The 22,227-nt window shown below is 36.4% G+C and overlaps 1 protein-coding gene across 2 annotated transcripts in view; it reads right to left on the reverse strand.

Moving 5' to 3' along the window:
• Positions 1–22,227, reverse strand: part of DGKH (diacylglycerol kinase eta) — a 167,025-nt gene that overhangs the window by 48,278 nt on the left and 96,520 nt on the right. Inside the window, exons 5-13 of one of the 2 annotated variants that reach the window (XM_060128750.1) lie at positions 19,569–19,673; positions 18,950–19,082; positions 14,529–14,635; positions 13,707–13,832; positions 10,149–10,251; positions 8,867–9,026; positions 6,937–7,045; positions 6,680–6,819; positions 3,096–3,180 (exon numbers count right to left, since the gene is read on the reverse strand). In XM_060128750.1, the coding sequence (XP_059984733.1) occupies positions 3,096–3,180; positions 6,680–6,819; positions 6,937–7,045; positions 8,867–9,026; positions 10,149–10,251; positions 13,707–13,832; positions 14,529–14,635; positions 18,950–19,082; positions 19,569–19,673 (1,068 nt within the window). Of the gene's footprint in view, positions 1–3,095; positions 3,181–6,679; positions 6,820–6,936; positions 7,046–8,866; positions 9,027–10,148; positions 10,252–13,706; positions 13,833–14,528; positions 14,636–18,949; positions 19,083–19,568; positions 19,674–22,227 lie in introns of those variants that run through there. The other variant, XM_060128751.1, reaches the window with a different exon arrangement.

Here is a 22,227-nt window from a genome sequence, read left to right on the forward strand (position 1 = left end):
GCTGCACAAAAACATAATGTCATCAAAAGGAATGTAGTGCAACCTAATATTTAAACTGTGTACTACCTCAAGCTAGTAGTTTCTGTGATGTCCAACAGATGTTGAGTATTACAATGTTTTCTTTGAAATTTAAAAGAATCTCATGGTAGCCCTCTGAGTTCACTGAGGTGCCTGGCACACAGCTTGGCAAACATAGCTCTAAGCTGATTGAAACTAGAGGGTAAGTCTTTTATTTCCAGTCCCAGGTACCAACAGGCACTTAATATTGTTGAATGAATGAAAGAAAACATAAAGTTACAACTTCATAGCATGCTATTACCAAGCAGCTAGAAAACAGACAGAATTGAGGGGAAAGAAGTTTTATTATTCAGTAAGAGTAAATTTAGAAATAAACTAATCTGAAGATTTTCATTTCCAGAAATTTGAGGCCATTCTCTCCTGTGTTTTCAGGGAGTTGACTGGGGTACAGCAGCTCACACCTTCTCTTTGATTACCTTGGCATTGATAACAAGCATCTGTAGACTTACTAGACTTGTATGATTGGGGAATGATACAGAAGAGACCAAAAACATGACCTCTGCATCAAAAAGCTTTTAATCCAAAAAGAAAGCAGTAGGAATCTGGCTTCCAAGGAATACATAAGGCCAGAGGGCTTTGATGTCAAGATGTCCATTGTTCTAATACAGTTTGGTATTTAGATTAAAAGAAATTTAACAATACGAATTTTTTTTTTTTTAAGCCGTGCTGCACAGCCTGTGGGATCTTATTTCCGTGACCAGGGATTGAACGCAGGCCACAGCAGTGAAAGTGCCAAGTCCTAACCACTGGACCTTCAGGGAATTCCCTAACAATACTAATTTTTAATTCACTGTCTACTTTGTGCTAGTCATCGTACCAGATGACAATATAATTAATGGTGAGTGAATAATATACATTGCCTGATCCTTACAGTGTGATAGCAGTAAGATGATGGAAGGTGAAGGGGGCTGTGGAACTACTGAAGAAAGACACAGACGTAGGACTTGGGAGATGAGGGATGACCACTTGGAGTGAGTGGTGGATACCTGGAATGAGTGATACCTAAGCTGAGACTTAAGGTGAGAACAGAGTGAACTAGTATGAGGCCAATGGAGAGATGCATATTCATTCGCCAAGGGGTAGAGGAGAGAAGAACCTGATGGCATGGGGATTTTACATTAAATGTAAACAATACATTTTCTGATAGTGAGCATTAAGCAATAGAATCATTGTTACTGAAGGAAATCATGGAATCACTATTCTTACAATGTTCAAAAAGTACAACAACAAATACAGTTACTTAATTATGGCCATAAGGAATTAATCAATAAAACTGTCATAATTCCTTAGGCTCTATAATTCTATGGCGCCGCAGAATGCTAACAGTTAATAAGAAGATCGACCACATTTTGTGGCCTTTTAGGGAAAATCGAAAAAAACAGTAATTTCACAATCATGCATAAGGGAATCCAAAATAAATAGTTTACTTAAAAAATATAAGCTGGAACATTAGATTGAGCCTACGAAGAAGGAATATTTAGCTCACTTTTATTTCAGTTTTCAAGGCAAAGAAGTCACACAGTGACTGGTCAGAGTGACAAAGAACACTCATTTAACCTGTAATCTTAAGGCACACTATCTCTTTGTTATGAAATACTTTAATAAAAAAGCAAAATACATGAAGTTTCATTCAAAACTCCTTTACACTAAAAAAGAGCTTTCTTCCATGTAGTTACGATTGTACCTCATATTTAGTGACTACGTATATGATAAAAGTAAACTGTCTGACTTTATCTTATATGCTAGGAAATGGACATCTTGAAGTAGGAAGAGCAAAATAATGCCCCTTTTGTCTCTTTGGAGAGAAAATTAATAACATTTAAAAAATACTATTAAGAAAAAAGATTGGTTCCTATGAAAACATGTTTATAGTTGAATAAAATAATAATATAAACAAAAATGCTGCTGGAAAGAAAGTAGTAAATATATTAATCTTTCATAGTAATTACCTCTGGGTGGCAGGACTGTAAATAAAATTTTTACCTTCTTTTTTATATATTTTTGTATTTTCCAAAATTTTTAGAAGCAGTTTTTGCTACTTTTATATCAGGGAAAAAATTTAAATACAGTTAGCTTCTTTAAGGAATAGCCCATGTTTCTAGTTATCATTCCTTTCCTTAGTTTTGACATGATCCTAATTTTCTTGATGACAAAACAAAGATTTCAACTGTAAAATAAACAGACGAATTTTCCTAGAGGGAAAAATAAGCTATCATAGATCAAATGGTCTTAGTGAGTCAGAGAATAATCCTTTGAAAATTAGGTTGTTTTAAATCTCCAGTGCTTTGAGGTTTAATCAGAACGCTGAATCTTTAAGAACGTCTAAAAACTGCAGTTATTAATGGTCTGTAGCAGGGATGGAATGAAGTGCACTGTCTTCCTTTGTTTTATCTCAATCCACAGACTTAACCTAGAGGCCTGTCCTGATGCATCCTCAACACAGCAGGGAAAGCAGGAAGAGAGAAATTCTAATACAATATTCTGGTGACGAGTAAGCACTGATGTGTGTCTGGAGCTGGGCGAACATCTAATATTCAAACAGGTGCTCATGGGTGAAGCAGAAGATGAGTGACAGCTAACAGGAGCCTGGCATCAGCTGGCTTCCCTGGAGCCCGGTTGGTACGAGTAAATAGGCAGGTGGAATTTTCAGGTAGAACTATTAGGGTGGGAGCAAGGGAACCTGCATGCCTGGTGCTTTCCACACACTCATCACCTCCTTTAATCCTCCCAACACTGTGGTCTCCTCAACAGCTGAGGTCCATGAAGATGTGACCCACAAAGGCGAGTGATGTGGCTGAAATCACACGCCCAGGGTGGTTGTCATGGAAGGACACTAACCTAGATGGTAAGGATTCTTTCCTCTGGAGGAGAAGACCAGAAGCAGTCAATGAGACCAAACCCCAAACAAGAAAAATTACCATTAAGTGAACATACTACCATATCTTATATGTTTTTTATTGTTCAAGACACTCACCCCCGTTTTCAAATGACAAATAGATAAAGAGTTAAAGTCTTACATAAAATTCTTCAGATGCTTCTGGAGGTTCTGGAAGTAGAGAAGCCTTTGCTGGCAATTTGAGTTCATAGGTCATTATACTCCACCTGAAGGGAGAAAAATCCTTGGTCTAAAATTCCTTTAAAATTTAATAAACTGACTTTGTTCTTACCTCACATACACACAGATGCACATATATTCGTGAACTATGGTTTGCTGTGTCTAAAATAACCAAATATGGGAAGAGATGGACTTTTGGTAATCTCATAAAATGCTGAATTCATAATTTATGATTTCCGTATCTTACCAATTCTCTGATTGGTGACTTCCAAACATCTGAAGGCTATGGCCCATAGTAAGAAATGCAGATATGTAACAAGACCTCTCCTCTTCACTAGGTGCAAAGCATTCTGACTTTTCTGTTACTTTCTGTTTCACTTTTTAAATAATGCTCACTGCAATTTCTAACTAGATTATATAAGTTGCTAATGGGTCACAGCCCCAAATTCTAAAACATGTCCTAGATTAAACAAACGCATAGTACCTACGAAAAATAAATCATTCTGCACGTAACAATCTGTCTTGCCAAGTCAGCTTATACAGACATGAAATGAAAATTATGAAAATTAGATAAATAGTCCTTCTTACATTAAGAAAGTAAGCATGGGATTGAGAGGAAAAAATTAATAGAAATAATACTTAATTGAGGCAACTTTATTTCAATTAGCTGTAAATATTAATTTCAAACCAAACATTGAATCATTTGGTGTTAGAGAAAAGCAATCAACTCCAGATAAATCCAGTCTTCTATCTAAAATAATTTCAAAATTTGGGAAGAACAATTGGGTAGGGACATTATTGTTGTCAGTAACAGGATGTGAAATAAAAGGTCTTTCAAAGACACAAAGCATAATAAGAGCTGTACTGTAACACATGGATTTTAAGAAAAGCATATCACAGTGGATGCCAGTGATAGAACCTAGAGGAAAATCCCAAGATTAGCATCAGTATGTAAAGAGAGCCTAGTGTATCATTCAGACTAACAAGTCTTTGCATAAAAGTTCAAATTCTGAGAGAATTCCCCAAAAGACACAGGTTATATGTTAGGATGTATAAATGAAATAGATGTGTATAGCTACTATTCAACTCTTGACATGAATATACTGTAAATACACATTTGAGCACAAAAAGTCATCCATTCCTTCATTCATCCACGCAACAGGTATGTACTGAACGTCTCAAAGTGACAGTATTCCAGGGTCAGTCTGGAAATACAAAATTGAATAAGACTTTTCTAATAAAGCTTGTATTCTAGTGCAGTAACAGATGTAATACAAGCAACAAATAAAATAATTAAACTTTGTAAACTTTCAAATAGGGAAAATCACAATTGGAAACATGAAAGTCCAGTTCCGTATATCTGGCAATACTTCTCTGGTCAAAGGATGGTTAAAGAATTGGGAAAGAAATCCACCCAAATGTCCTTGCACCTTCCATGCTATACCTCCTCCCTTTATAGGCAATGATTGGAGCTGATGAAATAGGAGAAAGTGGCAGCACAAGTCAGGAAGGGATGCTTATTGGTACCAGCTAAGCAGAGTTGAAAGCAGAAGTTACAGACCCATTTGGTGAGTATGTGCATTAAACAGAGAGTGCAGTGTTGAAAGCCCCTGGGAAGTAGAGTCTGGATTTCATTGCAGACAGCCAGTTCAACCACTTATTAGCTATGTGACACTGCTAATATAAAAACCTCCTGAGCCTTTTCACCTGTGAGATGGAACGATAATGATATTAGCCATTTCTAAATGTACAGTGAGGATTAAAGGAGATGATACTCTATCAAGTAAAGTAACTAGAAGTGCCAGGCAGACAAAAAATACTATTCATTGTTACTCCACTGTCTCCGCAAGACTCAATTTTCATCTTTGTATAACAGTCATAACAACGCTTTTCTTAGCCAGTGTTGTTTTGAGGGTCAAATAAATTAATATATATGAAAAAGCATATACGATGTGGAATATTATTAAACATCAATTTTTTCACCTGTTCTTTACAAATGGTATTCTTAAATTAGTAAGGAAAGCACTGGAACAAAATATTCTTATGTTTCTAAACAACAGTCCTAGCTTTTTAAATCCCCTTTGATTTGTTTTTTCTTGTGCTTTTTTGGGTTTTTTTGCAGGTCTGTATTAAGGAATTTTACCAAGGGGGTGTTGTTTCTCTGCTAACCACCTAGAGAAATTAATTTTTATAACTTACAAGGGAAAAGCACACACCCAGAGCAGAGGAAATGCCTCACAGCATTTCCTAGGTTGCGGGGAGAGCGGTATTTAAATTTTAAAATACCTTGTGGGGTTTGGTTAGCACTGAACTGGGCAGTCATCTGGGAAATCACCTCCAGGCTCTTTAAAGACTGGAGACTGAGTCCACTTTATGCTCCCAAACTACTGGGGGATCCCTCCCATGACTGGTTTGGGATAAACACAGACAAATGCTTGCCAGCCCAGCTTTCTTTCTAAATCTTCTGTCAGCAAAAGAATCAGCCATTACAACATTACCTTATGTCAGGCAAGGTTACAATTAATTAGGTTATAGCTTATTTTAGAGTAATTACATTTTAGATTGGTGGCTCCCTGATGGGATTTCGTTATTTTCGGGAAGAGTACCACAGATGGCTAATCCTATCAAAGTTGTTTTGATTCATGCTAGCTCCAATTTATAATGAGATTTTGACATTTGTGTCCCACTTATGATGGAGGTTACTGAGCCCTGGTTGCTCCCTATACCCCAATTCTAAGCACCTCCTGCATAATACTCAGGGCACACACACTGCGATTGCTTTTTTACATGTGGGGCGTTTAGAGAGAAAGCAGTTAAGAGAGGCAGTCGAGGATAACATAAAAACAGTGATAGCTCCTTCATGTGAATCTGTCTTCCTAACACTTCCCTGTCCCTGGGAAAAGATTGTTTTTTAGTATTTTGTTGGTTCAATTCCTTCTCAATGTGTATAATTAAGAAGAGATATTCTAAAAAATCTAAAGTTTATATGTCTTTCTTAGTTTTAATGAAACCAGAAGATGAAGGGACCATACCTATTATACTCATCAAAAGCCCCCCCACTAACTATTCAAGCTTTCTGAGCCAAAGAGCAGTTAAAAGTAATTAGTATCAACATAGCCTTCTACATTATCTTTAAAATAATGGATTCAGGGCTTCCCTGGCGGCACAGTGGTTGAGAGTCCATCTGCCGATGCAGGGGACACGGGTTTGTGCCCCGGTCCGGGAAGATCCCACATGCCGCAGAGTGGGTGGGCCCGTGAGCCATGGCTGCTGGGCCTGCGCGTCCGGAGCCTGTGCTCCGCAACGGGAGAGGCCACGACAGTGAGAGGCCCGTGTACCGCAAAAAAAAAAAAAAAAAAATAATAATAATGGATTCATTAAACTAGTTTCCTCATTTTTTTTTTTTTTTTTTACAATTCATTCATTCACTCAAAAAAACATATTTATTGAGTGTCTATTCTGTGCCAGGCTCTGTTCTAGACCTCAGGGGTGGACCCCCGTCAGGGGTTACCGTCAGTACAATTTTAGAAGAGAATTTGTTATTACCTGTCCAACATTTTGGTGCTGGCTCGTTCCAGCTTCTCAAGTATCTGAGGAAGTTGGGTGTCGTCATCGTATGAGCCTCCCCAGCCAAGAACCCGGGCAAGGTCATTTCCTGTACCCAGAGGCAGTACTCCCAGCTGACACTGAAAGACAGCCCCACAGGAGACCTCAGACAAGTTGACACATAGGGACTCTGACATTTCTGTACATCACTGGTCAGCAGGTTAGGATAACTAGCAGTGAAAGGAATGACCACTTGCCTGTTTATTCAAGTTGAGCTTATCAATTTCTGACAAAACCCAACCTACACTTCCATCTCCTCCACAAACAAGAATCCGGAAATTGTCAAACTTCTGGAATAATCTTAAACTGAAAGAAAAAAGTATTTTATTTTAGTGTAAGTAAATAAAAATCACGTTCCCCAATTCTTTGTCATTCTGTTAGTTATTGGTATTCATGTTCAGATTAAATATAGGAACTCTTACATATGAATTATAGTATAAAAATCAATTTGAGTGCAATGTGTAACTCAAGAAAATGTCTTAATCATAAAGCGGAAAGGAGATTATAAGTAGAAACGGAGATAAAATTAGGAAAAAAGGGGAGTGAGAAATGAGAAAACAAAAAAGAAGCAGAACCCAGGAAAGAGAATGAAAGGTAAGCGATAGGAGACGGTAAGAGTACTGACTTTTCTCTTTACTTCACAAGGATATGTTATTTCCATGAGTAGCATATTACAAACTAGGGAGAAGAATCTAGGGCACTGGTGCTCCTGAGTGGCACAGGGGCAGTTCCTCAAGAGACCCACCAAACCTTGCCCAATGTACCCCTGCCATACTCCCTGTAGCTGTTTTGCTTCCTCTTTTCCTATTCTCAGGTCAATCTTTCTACTTCTGTTTTCCTTCATCTCAAATTTTGACACATTTCACCCTGAGAATGTACCTTTGTACACCTCAAGTATTGTGGAAAATCGAAAAAAATATGGAGACAATCTCGAGAAGTTTCACAAAGGGAGTTGCTTAGAATTTTAGAGGATGGGTAGAAAAAATAAATGTCAAAAATATAAGATATTGGAACCATCGAGGATTATAAAACAGATATGCTAGAAAGGGGGACAAAGCTAACCAGCAATGGAGAGACAAAGGTGAGGAGAGAGGCTAGATGAGGAAGTGCCAGGACACATGCAGGAGAAAGGAAGGGAGGTACGAGCACATAAGGAAAGAGCTGGGTTCAAATGAAGAAGACCAACACTCATGGGACCAGAAGGGCTTGAGACAGCAAGAAAAAGGCAATGGAAACGAGAAGGAAGACCCTGAAAGGACACAGTGAAAAGAGGCACAAAGAGAGAATGAGGAGAGAAACAGAGAAGATAGGAGAGTGCTAAATCACAAAACACAAAGGCCTTCTCAGGAACTGGTATCTAAAATCTTCATTTCTACTTCTGTGTTTATGATTTAAGGTGACAGTGGAACCCAAGAGAAAAGCCGAGTTGGCGTAAGTAAATTATAAGGAGATCACAGGCTCTTGGGTCAGATGACACAATATCGCCTCTTCAACAAAAATCATATATATATACACTGTATATATATGATTCAAATTGAGGCACAAAATGTATTCAAAGTGCCTCAAGGCATATTTTCCCTCTTGAAAATATATTTAAGCTTTTCCCCCCAGATTTTAGGTTATACGACATTCCAGAAAGTTTGAAATGAACAATGAACAAAAGTACTTATTTGTCATGTATGGGAACTGAGTCTGAAATCCTTGAGGGCCTGTCCTTGAGGCCCACAACAGTATCTGTGCTTTGGTTAAATAATTGATTATTTGTATTATATACAACTCAGTACTACCCTCCCATGCAAATCATTTTCTCAAGTTATTTTTTGTATTTCTATATTTACACAAGTTGATCTACTTTGTAGAGCTAAGCAAACAGAATTGTTTGATGTAGGATATATTCTGAAACATTTTCTAAACAAACTTTAGAACTTTCAGCACCCAAGGAAGATATATAAATATCAAAAAGTTTATGTTAAAATTTATAATCAGAACTTTAAAAAAAGGGAGATGTCAGAAGATCAACACAGAGATGTCTAGATGAATCTGCAATTTTCATCAGCTGAAAAACCAAGTGTATTTCGTGCTCAGTGCTACATATCATTCAAACGAGATTTATCAATAATCAATTACCCTAAATGAGGACCGCCATTCATCAAATCAAACACCTGAGCTGGATTTAGTAACTGTTTAAATCGGCGAAGAAACTTTACTCCCTGATTATCTCCACTCTTAGAATTGACAAAAACCAATAGAGGACTAACACAGAATGAAAATGTTGCTCTACAGAAACCTGTTAAAAAAAAGAAACAAAACACAGCACAAGATCAATACGTACAGCTTTCTCTTTTTAAACTCTTAAAAAAACTTCAGAGGAAAAAAGATAAATTCATAAATAAAGAACCTTGTTTATTACTTTAACAATGTTATCATTTAGCACCCCCAAAAGGAGATAGGTTTATTATTTACACACTAAGACCATAGAACTTATCTTTTAAAATGTGCACTATAATGAAAAATCATACCAAAGATGGTAAAAGTATTAATCATACATAAATTGAGATCTACCACCTGCCTTAACAACACTTAATTATTAAGAGAAACCAATCATAGTCTATAAATTCACAATTGTTAAAGGATTCATGTTCATTTTCGGCATTACATTTAACTCCTCCTTGATAAGGCCTTAGAAAATATTTTTTAATTTTATAATAAATAACAGAACTTTGATATATCAGGGTTTGGTTGGGGGGCTGTTAATAACACAGGTTAACAAATCATATTTTCTGCAGCTTATAATATCTATGATATCCTCTGGCATCATTTACATAAAAAGTTTGAAAAGCATAAGGCACTTTATCGATGCAAAACATTGATAAGAGTTCATGGTAAAAGCCTTTTGTAATATGGTTTGCTTACAAGGAAGTTATTAGTATGCTATTCCAAAACCAGTGCTGTAAACAGGTTCTTCAGTACGTACAATTAAGTTGTAAAATTCCAGAAAAAGTGAATGAATTTATAGGAGTATAAATTCCTACAATGAAATGGTAAGAAAACACATTTCAATAAGAGCTATGCTAACGGGCAGCTTCAATTACGGAGGGGGAAAAATTGCTTATAAAAAATTAATCTTTTCATATTGCATTTTGTTACAGAATAACAATCTTATTTTATTTGCTGAAATGTAAATCTTATACACTGTAATTTCACCACTGTGTTAATAGTTATGTTTTTACACCTTAATTTTAAAACGTTCTTTTATAAATTAAATGTACTGTTCTGCAACTGAAATGGAAATATTATATAAAAACTAACCAGAATAACCAATTACAGTTCTATTTATTCTAGGAAAATAGATGTACATATCAACATTTGATATACCAGGAATATACATACTTACACTACTGCTACATACCATCAGAATCGGTGCTGTTCAGTGCAATTGGAGGTATGACAGATACTCTACATTGGCCAAGTGGACATATAGGATGATATAAATCTTTGCAGGCAGTGTGTACCTAACAACAATGAAATAAACCTTCAGGAATCATAAAAACACATCAATGTTTTATTATGGTATAAATTATATCTAAGGAACTGGTAAATGAAGATCAAGTGCATCCCCAAATGTTCAGTAATTCATAAATTACTTTAATGGCACAATATTTATACTTCTAAGGAATGGCCTAATCATTTTAGAGATGGGAATTTGATGTGGTCTGTACAGCCTGTTTTCATGATTGTCTCAGGCAAGTAGTATGTAGTCAATAAATGCCTGGTGAAGGGAAGGAGAGTGGAAGAGAAGAGGAAGAAGTGCAGAGGAAGGGAGGAAGGAAGGGAGGAGGAGGGAAGGAAGAAGGGAAGCGAACCAGTGAGTGTCAATATAATTGTCCATAGGAAATGATGAAGACATCTACCTTATAAAATTCTTACAGAATTTAATGAAGATTAATACAATCTGTAATGTGTCTGCTCTTTCTGCAGTGATCTATAACTTTCTATTCACACATCTTTTATAATATTGTCATGTTATTATACTTATAAGTACATCCGTGCCTATGTTCTCAGCTAGACTTCTGGCTCTGTAAGGAAAAGGAAAAGGTCCTATTATTGCCCCCTCATCTTGGAAAATGATACACATCACAGGCACTCAGCAAGTGTGTTAACTCTATAGAACAAAAAGTTTCAAGGTCACGCAAGCAGGGCAAACGTATCAAGCAGGACCCAGGCAATTTAGAATAATTTATGTACTCAGCTAGAGAGCCTTTAAATGTTTCATTAGTAAGAGCAGGCACTTCCTAAAGCACTTATTTAATAAGACTTTATTTCATTAGTCCTTTTAGACAACTGGCATATCAATTAAACATGTATTTATCAAAACTTTTGAGAAAATAATTGAAATTTAATAGCGATTCTTGTTCTGCTGATGACCTAATTTTGGACCATTTCCTGTTATGACTTATAATCATTAACAATCCAAATGGATTTTAGAAAAATGAGTAGGCACAGATAGTTTTAAAAGGAATTTAAAACGTATGAGAATCATAGGGTATTTTGCTCTATGATTACAACAATGTTAAATGAGAAAAGCAGAGATAAAATTGTATCTTCACTATTTTTACAGAAAAGGTAAAACTATGCCCAGAGATTGGACAACAGCTGGAAAAATTAAGAATTATTAGGATTGTGGAACTATGGTTTTGTTTTGTTTTGAACCAGGTGACTATGTTTAGACACTAGATGTTTTGCTCTTAGAAACTCATATTTTAAAGGCATCAAAGTATCATAATGGATAAATGATAGTGTATAGGAAGTACAAGATTAAGAGGCATGTAACAAAAGTGATGGCGGCCCAGAAACCTGCATGTCTAACTGACACATGGAATGATTTCATGCAAAGGTGATATTTAAGTTTGCCAGGAAAAAAGAGGAAAGACATTCCAGAATCATCCCTTCTACAGTCTATAATAATACTTCTGTCCCATTTGCGAAATTTTTAAAATGTGGCAGAGAGTAGAACAAGCAAGTAAAAAACCTAATTTAACTCCTACTGCTTTTCTAACTCCTACTGTTAAACTTAATAAAGTTTAAAAACTGCTGACTAATTTACCCCTCCCCCGCTTTCCCTTCTGGTTACCATAAGTTTGTTTGCTATGTCTGTGGAATAAATTAGGAGTGTGGGATTAACATATACACACTATGATATATCAAATAGACAACCAACAAGGACCTACTATATAGCACAGGGAACTATACTCAATATTTTGTAATAACCTATAAAGGAAAAGAATCTGAAAAAGAATACATAAACATATATATGTAGGTATAACTGAGTCACTGTGCTGTATACCTGAAACTCACACAACATTGTAAATCAACTACAATAGAAAAAGACAACTACTGACTAAACACAAGTAGAGACCTATATATTGCAGGTGAAGACAACTTACACAAAACCTTTCTAAAATAATTCATCACACAGATGACCTGCTTTCTTTTCAAAAAATTAGAAAAGAACAGCTGAAGTTCCAGAAGTAGAGAAATAGACTTCAGTAAATGCAGACTAATAAAAATAGTGGTAGATGCATACATCAGTGGTTGTCCCCCCAAAAAAGAAATCTTAGTTGGGATGGAATCTTGATTTAAAATCCTGTTTACGTGAGTACTCCTTTAAAATAAGGAACAGCAGAAGGGGGTTTTCAGGGTTAGGGTTGCACCAAAACTCCAAAGAGAGGTATCTAATATAGTCTGCATATTATATTAAATGGGATAAAAGAAATAAAAAGTAACATCTATGTCAATAAAAGAGGCAATCGATGAAGAATAACAAAAGCATGGGGATGAAGAAAATCATGTTTGATTCAAAAATGAAAAAGAGGGGACTACCTTGGCGGTCCAATGGTTAAGACTCCTCACGTCTACTGCAGGGGGCATGGGTTCCACCCCTGGTGGAGAACTAAGATCCCGCGTGCCGGGCAGCGCGGCCAAAAAAAATTAAAAACAAAAATGAAAAAGAAACACAAGATTGTCTATCAGGCCTGACTAAAAAATTATAGGACTTCTTTTTCTCTGTGGCCTATGGACTCAATCGCATTGATTATGAAATCAACATATCACACGCACATCTCTTGCATTTGCTCATCTTCACCGTGCTTCTTAAAAGCAATGGTTTTCTGTCTTTTTGTTGGGGGGAGAGGGGCTGACTTCTAAGACTCAAAACACGACCAAACAACTCTGCCCCAAAGCAAGGCAATCAGCATCGTAATCAGACAGCATCACCCGGCGCTCAGGTGAGCACTCACTGCCTCCTCGTCCTGCTGTCTTTTAGCCCCACATCACCCTCTGAGGGGCGTGAGGTCACCCTCTGAGTTCCTGCACCGACTGCCCTCCTGCAGGGTGGAGGCCCAGTCCTCACACAGTCTGGCAGAGATGGGACCCTTGCTTGCCGTTGGCTCCACGTTACGCTGTGTCTGCTTCTCACCACTTTCTTGCACATGCAAAGAAGTTTTAAAATATTTACTTATTTATATAACATGAATGTATATAACCTAAATTATATCAGTGCACAGCCTACTGAACTCGGCTTCTTTCTCTCGGAGAACACACACGGGATTGTAGAAAACTTACACTTGGCCTGTTAATCAAAATTTGGTGGCTTTCTGTGGGCAACAGGTAGTAAAACAGGCTGAAAACAGCAAACCACTTAAGGGTGGCTAAAGCTTGATGAAAAACAATAAAACTGTGGGAAAGAGGTCCTCACACAAAGGGACAAGAGTAGGTGTCACAAAAAGGGCATTTGTAAAAGTAACCAGAGTGGAAGGAACGCATCTTGAAAAAGATGAACCTTACAAACGGGTGCGTGTACTACCAGGCTCTGCTCTGCCATAAATTCTTAGCTTTGTCTCTAAATCACACAGATGGAAAAGGTACAGAAAGAAACATTTTAAATGGAAAATAATTATAAAACTCTCACCATCGTTTTACACCAAAGGCATCTCCAGTCTTGAAGACGGAGAACGCTGCCACACGTTTTTTCACAGACAGCACACTTGGCACTCACGGGCAAGTTACCCTCGAGCCACTGGTGGGGCATAGCCAGCTGTGCAGCAGGAAGAAAGGGCAGTCAAATTAAAGACCATGGAGGACGTCATTCTTAGCCAAGGGAAGAGATACAATGATTTCTTACTCTATGGAATCAGCACCATGTATCATTCGTGGCATACGTTCATTTCCCCCACATTTATTGAGCATCTATTATGCCCTGAGCACTGTAGAGATATAAAGATAAGTAAGACTAAACCCCTGCCCTGCAGGATTTGCAGTGTCGCTGAGGAGAAAGGCACATAGAGAGAATATCGTAAAGTGACCACGAAGTGTTATCAGCGATTCACATGCAAGGCAGTCAAGGTTTTGAAGGTGGGGGGCACCACTGAGAGGAGGCCCCAAAGTCTCAGGAGTGAACATCTGAGTAAACGGCTGAGCTGAGCCTTAAAGAACAACTTAGTTGGCCAGATTAGGGTCCAGAGCACCAGCCCAGCACAGCAACCACTCCTAAGCCCTTACCCAACATTCCCCTTGAAACTTAAGAGCTGAAGGAAGCTGCAAAGAACTGGATTGAAAATAAAAAGTCACAATCAACCAAAACCTTCCATCTAATCATAATAATAAACACTTCCCCTGAACCCTCTGTCGTAATTGAACTAATAGACGCTCCCACTTAATTTCCACAGGAGAGGAGAATAAAAGAGCAGAGGTGGAGGTGCCGGGGAGAGATGGGAGACAGTACTGAGCTTACCCCATCCTCGTTCTCTATGATGTCCTTCCCGATGGAGGCCAGGGTCGTCCACTTGCAGTTATTTGTTGCTCTCACTGCACACCTTTTATGAGCCTTGAACTTACACACTAAAAAAAAAAAAAAAAAAAAAAAGTGAACCATTGCTAAATGAATATGCACTTTTGGACCAACAATGAAAGGAAATCACAGCATGAAATTTTAAAGTGGTCGGAGGGCAGAAGAAAAACAATATTTGTAAAAGCTTCTATTACTCTTCAATGATATTCTAAAAAGCAAATATGGCTATGTGTTTATGAAACACTTTGATCAAGCTATAGATTGCTACTTAAAGAGATTCCACTTACTCTAAAAGAAGAAAAGAAAGGAAATAAATGCAAAAAAAATTATTGAGGAGGAGGGAGACAACATACACACAACAGAAGAAAATAAAATTCAGTAATACAGGAGGGCTGGTAACAGCCAATTTCTAAGTCTGGGTGCTGACTGCATGAATGCGTTTAATTTGTGAAAATGCAACAAGCTGTGCACACTTCTGATATTTGCTTTTTTCTGTACGTATAATATACTTAAATCAAAAGTTTGAAACTACCAGAGAGATAAAGACCAAGATAATTCAGGGCAATTTTAAAGTGCAAGTACGTCAAGAAAATATCCAGGCATCATGGGAAATAGGTTGACGAGGGTCACAAAGATGGCACTGTCTTGAAAGTATCCTGTTGGGATGACTACATGACAATGTAGAAGAAAGGAATGATGAAGTGACGTTCCTACTTCAGGCATCGCTAATTCTCTCAGGCCATATTATCAAAAAGGTGCCTGCAAAGGAGAAGTAAGAGGAAACAACCGAGACAGAAGCCGCACATACATGAAAAAACAAATAAACCACAGATGATTTGAAAAATTAACTCTTGCTTATGAAAATCAGAACTTGACTCCTACTAAGCTTATCCATCCCTCTAGGGACACACATTATCCAAGCGTTAATGGATACTGATGTTATTATAAAAGAGTTTCTGACTTTTCAGGCGGCTCCTTATCACATGGTTTTAGAATTTCTACCAGTAAATCGGGTTACGCACCATTCTCTTTAAATTGTCCTAGTTTGATGTAACATGAAAACGAAGGGGTCAAGTAAAATAACTAAGATGCCTATAGCCAAATGTTCAGAATGCTTCAAGTATCATGAATAGCCGATATATAAATGGCCACTTAAATTGAGCTGGTTTTTCCTTTAAAAATATTAGTCTATAGACACTGGCAATGTTTCATTTACCTGCTCTTTTGTGTACAATGACAAGTTCTTTCCTAGAAATCATACTATTTTTGTTATAAATGACTTTGTGACTAAGCACAGACTTCGTATAGGAAACAAGTTTTCAACTGAATTTTACTGCTGATAAACAACAGTATAAAGAAACAGCACCACAGGAAATTAGCTTAGTTTGAAAAAAAAATTTAGCATGACCGTTCCTTTTTGCTCCAAGTGACTTTTAAATTATTTAATATTTTAAACTATTTAAAAGTTGTCATCTGTTACTGTATTTCTCAAGAGCATGGTTCTAGTTTTAGTTCTAGTTTTAAACAGCAGGCTGCTTTTTAAGTACAAATAAGTACTTGATATTAACAGTCAGTATTTTTTCTAAGAGGTAAAGAAGGAAGTAAAAAGAGGGCAACAGTATAATTTCATGGCTTTTTGAAGATTTTGCCATTAAAAATCAAACAGCTCATTAAAAATAAAAATCACTTTTGTAATAATAAAGTTCTTCATGCAATGAGCCTTGAGAATTACAAAGTTGCTTAATACAACATATACAACATATAATGATAAAAAATAAAACAAACTGAGCTGTAACTATGGACACTAAGGAATGGACTTGATTACTAGGCACCTTAATTTGTGCCTAGTAATTAGCTGACAATTAATTTTCTCCAAACAAGTTATTCTGAAATAAGGCACTTTTTCCTGACCTGTAAATTCATTATTTTAAAACCATAAAACATAAAAAATATAGTGACATGAAACAAATTATGATTCTTTATTGCAATATTCAATCTTTACCACTTTGTAAGTGTTCATGGGTACTTAACATAAAAATAAGTACCCATGTGGAGATATTTATGCTGTTGATTTAAAAAAAAAAATCACCACTTAACTTTTTATTCTTAGAGTGCTGTATAAATAACTGTGAAGCACAATTATGCTCTGAAATTATAATTAACATTCTCAATTGACTTAGGGGATTATTTATGAAATGTATTTTCTGTTTTCTATTTTTCATTCATATATTTTGCATATGCAAGGCTTTAAAATCATAATTTTAGTTATTATTCAACACAAGACACAGACTCTTTACTGTGAAAACAAGGGCAGAAAGATTAAGTAAATTTAGTGGTGGCATTGCACACTGGAAGCGAGATTCCATTCTAATACAATGTTATTCATTGTCATTGTTGAATGAATTTTTCCTGTATTTGCATCTCTGTTATAACTTTTAAAGCGTCTTGTATTTTAAGCCTTTAGTTTTATCAAGCAACAGTTTATTCAGATTTCAAGGGGGTTTCTAAAGTTTAACTTTGCTTACAGTAAAAATATCCTAAATAACTACAGTCTCATAAAATAAAAAGGCAACTTTTTTGTATATTCATAAAACCCTCGGGATTTTTAAAACCTTCTGCTGCAGTTTTAAAAATACTCCATGGGCAAGACGCTGCAGATTTAAAATTTTTATTAGCAGAGAAAATGAATACTAACATATATTCCCCTAAAAATATAATTTAAAAATACTATAATTGAGAGTTTAAAAAAGTCAGGAACTTACTTAGTAATAGAATAATGTTAACACATGTATTTAAAGACTTTGAAGTTTTTTATTCTCACCAGCTAATATAGTTTTTATTTTTCTTTTAAAATGCTTAGAAAAATATTCAGTCATCCCACTATTAATTTCAATTCCTAAACAGTTAACTATATTTAATAACACATAACTCTCAAAACAGAAGGATACCACAGATCAGATCTAAGGCTATTTTAGATCTGATTTTTTTTTTTAGCATTTTGAGGATAAGACTATAAGGTAATAGTAAAAAGACCTTCAAAATAACCCCATATAATATTACAGCCCTAGTAGAGTTACAGGAACACTTTTAGATCACTAAAGTCATAAAGACCAACTATATCTTTGTTTGCAATCATTCTTTAAATCTAAAAAAAAGTTTAGTGCCTCCTCCAAATTCTCATTTTCATGAATTTTAATGCATCAAGCCATGATGCAATCTGTAATTCTTTACTTGGTGAACTTCTTATATAACGCAGTTACAAATGTCTACCATATATTTGACTAGAAAAGTAGTGTTATTGTATGTACTCTCTCATTTCATTTTCATAGTACTCTGTGAGGTATAAATGACTATTATCCCCATTGTACAGATGAGGAAGCAAAAGTCTAAAAGGGTTAAACTACTCCTGGTCATAGTTTGTGGTGGTAAAACTGGAATTGGAACCCACAGGGTTTAACTACAGAGCTCTATTCTTATCCACTAGGCTGTGTCATTGTCATATTAAATAGCTGAAATACTGACATATCTTGGATTTTGTAATTTAAAATGAATTAAAACTATGACTCCATTTCTATTTTATTATTTACTTATGATATAGTTTTATTACAAGATTACCTAAGAATTTTTTGTATTAGAGAGAAAAGCTAAATAATGGTATTATATGTAGTTCAAAAGTAGTACACAGTGATGGAATCACTGAGGTATTAGATTAAATAAATCTAAAGAACGTATGAGTTTTCTCTTGTTGACTATTAATGTATTTCTTTTAAGTGGTTGCTGTTCTTAAATTTAAAAATAACCCACAGATCCTGCGATGAGAACAGCAGCATAGACCTTATTTTTAGAAAACTTTAAAGAAATTTAAAAGGATAACATCCGTTTAAATTAAACATAAATGAAATAAAACATTTAAAACAATGCAACATAAGAAACAATCTAAATCCTGCCAAAAAGTATATACTGTCCTCACAGAAAGTTTTGTTCTCTGTAATTAAACAGAACAGAAAAAGAATACTAGAAAATTAGAAGGATACACAAAGTCTAAAGAATTTTCTTTAAGGGTAGTTGCTAGTTCCTCAAGAGGGAAATGCTACATTTTGATTTATACGTCCCTTCAAATGATTTTATGTTATCTTTTCCTGAGCCAAAATATTTTCCAAGTTGGTCCTATGTGTGCAGACCTTCACTTTAAGCCACAGTAAAATTAAAACACTCTGGTCCCACTGACACGCTCCCAGCTACTGCTTCCACCCAAGGGAAATGTCTTCCTATGATGACGTTTCTCTGTTCACAGATGTACCCGTGGCAGCGTGTTTACAGTAAGGTCAGTGTCAAGGGAGAACAAACCCTGGATGTTACTGTACCTTCGCAGGACAGGCCATGGGAGGTGACCCCAGAAAGACTCTCTCGGCAGACGTTACAGAAAGTGGGTCGGGCATGGGAGCAGGCGTACCAGTTATGCATCCCTGAGAAATGTTCCACATTAAACTGGGCCACCTAGAAATGAGACGTTAGCACAGATTTGCAAAACAAGAGAACAGGACTACGTTTGGAATGTATATAGTTATGATTACAATTTCAAATCCACAATTTTTTTTTTTTTTTCTGCGGTACGCGGGCCTCTCACTGTTGTGGCCTCTCCCGTTGCGGAACACAGGCTCCGGACGCGCAGGCCCAACGGCCATGGCTCACGGGCCCAGCCGCTCTGCGGCACGTGGGATCTTCCCGGACCGGGGCACGAACCCGTGTCCCCTGCATCAGCAGGCGGACTCTCAACCACTGCGCCACCAGGGAAGCCCTCAAATTCACAATTTTTAAAACTAAAACACTTTGCTTTAACTTAAAAAAAAATCAGTACCAGGTTTAAACAAGTTGCTGAATGAATCTACACATACTTTTTTTTTTTCGCAGAATATAACTTTAGCGCTACGGTTCACATTTATTCTCTAAGAACACGAGATGACAGGAGAGAGGCTACTTTACCTCGTAAGTTTCTCTGGTCTGTACAGACTTCAGCGAGCTGATCCAATCTTCCATCTCTTTCCTATTCTCAGCGCAAAGCATTAGTCTTCTGAATGGAGTGATTATCTGAAAGGGATAGTGCAACCTGATTGTTATTAACCAACAAAGAGAGATTATTGCAAGACCTAACAGCTTACAAGGTGGTACCATTTCTAATCTCTTGAGTCCTTACTTCCTTGATGAAGAAAGTAAGATTCTCTGTAAGGTAAATGGATTTAGTTCTCAGTGTGATACAAGGTGGTCCAGGAAAGAAAAAGTCTAAGTAGACTTTTCTTCTCTTTGCCTTCACTGCTATTTACTTATCAGGCTTTCTAGCCTTTTACCCAAGGCTATGAACTCATATAAACAGAATATTCTTGTTTCATATAATATATCTTGAAAATGGATTCTAAATAGAAATCAAAATAATTCATAGTAAGCTAGAATTAACCCATATTTTTCAATATGGAAATTTTGAAAAATCAAAGGAATGCAATATTAAATGATTTCATAATTGGTTTATAATAGTATCAAGACTATTCTACTTTAAATAATGTTGGGTTTACAGATCCTTTCCATGGCCTATTTTAATATGATTTATGTGACGGATTTTCTTCCCATTGTGTAGAACTCCACTGTACTACTTTTTAGCGAGAACAGGGAAGAAGAATTAGCATATAAGTCCTTTAGTTGGCTTTAAGGGATGAAAATAATTGTGACTTTCATCTTTTTATCATGTTACCAAAGAAGGCAAATTAATTATATCAAGAATCTTAAAGCAAGAGGAATAAAACTTCATGCTGTTATAGCACCAGAAACTTCCAAGTAAGATTCTGAAATGACTTGAAAGCAGGCCCTATTTATGTGTGAATACAATATTCTGGTTGCAATTGCTAAATCTTAAGCATTTACTTCAAAGAAGAGACCATTTACTTATTTGTGAAAGAAAAGCAATATGTTACATTCCCACCTAGAACCTATTTCCAAATAATAAATTATATATTTACTTGTAGAGAAAATTAGAAATTTTCCCAGGTTAAAAGCCATTTGATCAAGTGATAATCTACATATTGCGGTAGAGAGAGCAGATTTCCCAAGTTACGGAAAAGCAATAATTATCTCTAAAAAAAAAGGAACCCTTCCCAAAAGGAGTAAACTAGCAAGCCTCAATCACTAGCGTTCATCTTAGAAAATAAGTCCATTATTCAAAGCTATAGAGCTCAGCGCAGTTGTAGCTACTCACCAGTCACTGCTTCCTCTCATCTCTCATTAGTTTAGGCTACACAATCCTTCCATAGACTAAGGGGCCTTTAATACACTGGACAGGCACTCATGCTTAAATACAGCCGGCCAGACGTCACATGGATGTCGAGCATTAACCATTCAGCACTGGATATTTGTTAATTGCATATGAAATTGAACAGAACCTCACTTTTGCATTTTCTTCTGTTTTCCACTACGCTCCTTGGATAAAGCTTATTAGCAATTGGTCACTCCTCTTCCTCAATAAATAGTTAATGCAAAGAGCAATGCCTCCCTCATTACTTAGGAGCCAAATGGATGCTTTATTGCTTCAAAATGTTTTTCTAGGACAGCTCATGAAATGCCGCAGAGAGGGACCATTAAATCATAATACACCCCTGGCTCTGATGACTGACACAGCACTCCAGAAATCTCTGTGTGTCAATGGACTGACTGAATCAATCTGATATTTATCTGAATAAATATCACCTCTAGCATGTTTTATTTAAATTTTCTGCTATACTATATGATGTAACGCTAAGGATTCCCTCTCTCTCATTAAGATCTTAGAGTGAGTGAGACATGTATTACTTAGGTAAATAAACCAGGCTTTCTATTGTATTCTTCAATTTTGTTTTTTTGTTGAATTCTAAGTAAAGCAGGATGTCTGATGGTTTTAACTATCTTTAATGCCTTTCTATTCTTTAAAAGTCATTGTGAATTCAATAAAAAGAGGGGAAAGGATAGAGAAATAGCTTCTAATTTTTCTTGTAGCTTTTGGAACTACATAAATGCCTCAACTCTAAAGGATTCCGGCAACATAAATCATGCATGTACCTCATACGCTGACGAAGTAAAACGTTTACATTTGCCATTTCTCCTGTTTTTAAAAAAATGTGTTTTAAAATAGGCAGTAATAAGTAAAGATCATGACATATTCTTAAAATAAAAGCTAAGTTTTTAAGAGCCAAACAGAAATTATAAATAATTGTGATTTACAAGCCTGGTGATTAAGAAATCTATTAAAAAGTTACATTACAAGATGTTGACACAAGGAAAGAAAATCCTTCATAAATCGTGCGATGCAGAGATGTCTCGCTTTGTGGCTGCAGGGTGAAAAACACCTCAGGGAGCAGCCTCGGCCCAACTGAAGACAAGGCTGGTTTACCAAGCAAGCCTGTAACATCTCCCAGATTGTCCCTTTCCTCTCTGGGCTAATCACTCCTCAGGCCTCCAATGCTCTGAGTCCCCTCCCCAGCTTTTACTTAAATTCTTCCTCATCGCTGACCTTTGTAGAAAAGAATATGCCAACGGTCCCATCTGCTAACTGACAGGCTCTAGCTGTATCCTCACTGAACCTCATTACACTACAGTAGTTCCTCATCCAAATCTTTGTCAG

This window comes from Lagenorhynchus albirostris, chromosome 18 (assembly GCF_949774975.1).
Source record: "Lagenorhynchus albirostris chromosome 18, mLagAlb1.1, whole genome shotgun sequence".
Lineage (NCBI taxonomy): Eukaryota > Metazoa > Chordata > Mammalia > Artiodactyla > Delphinidae > Lagenorhynchus > Lagenorhynchus albirostris.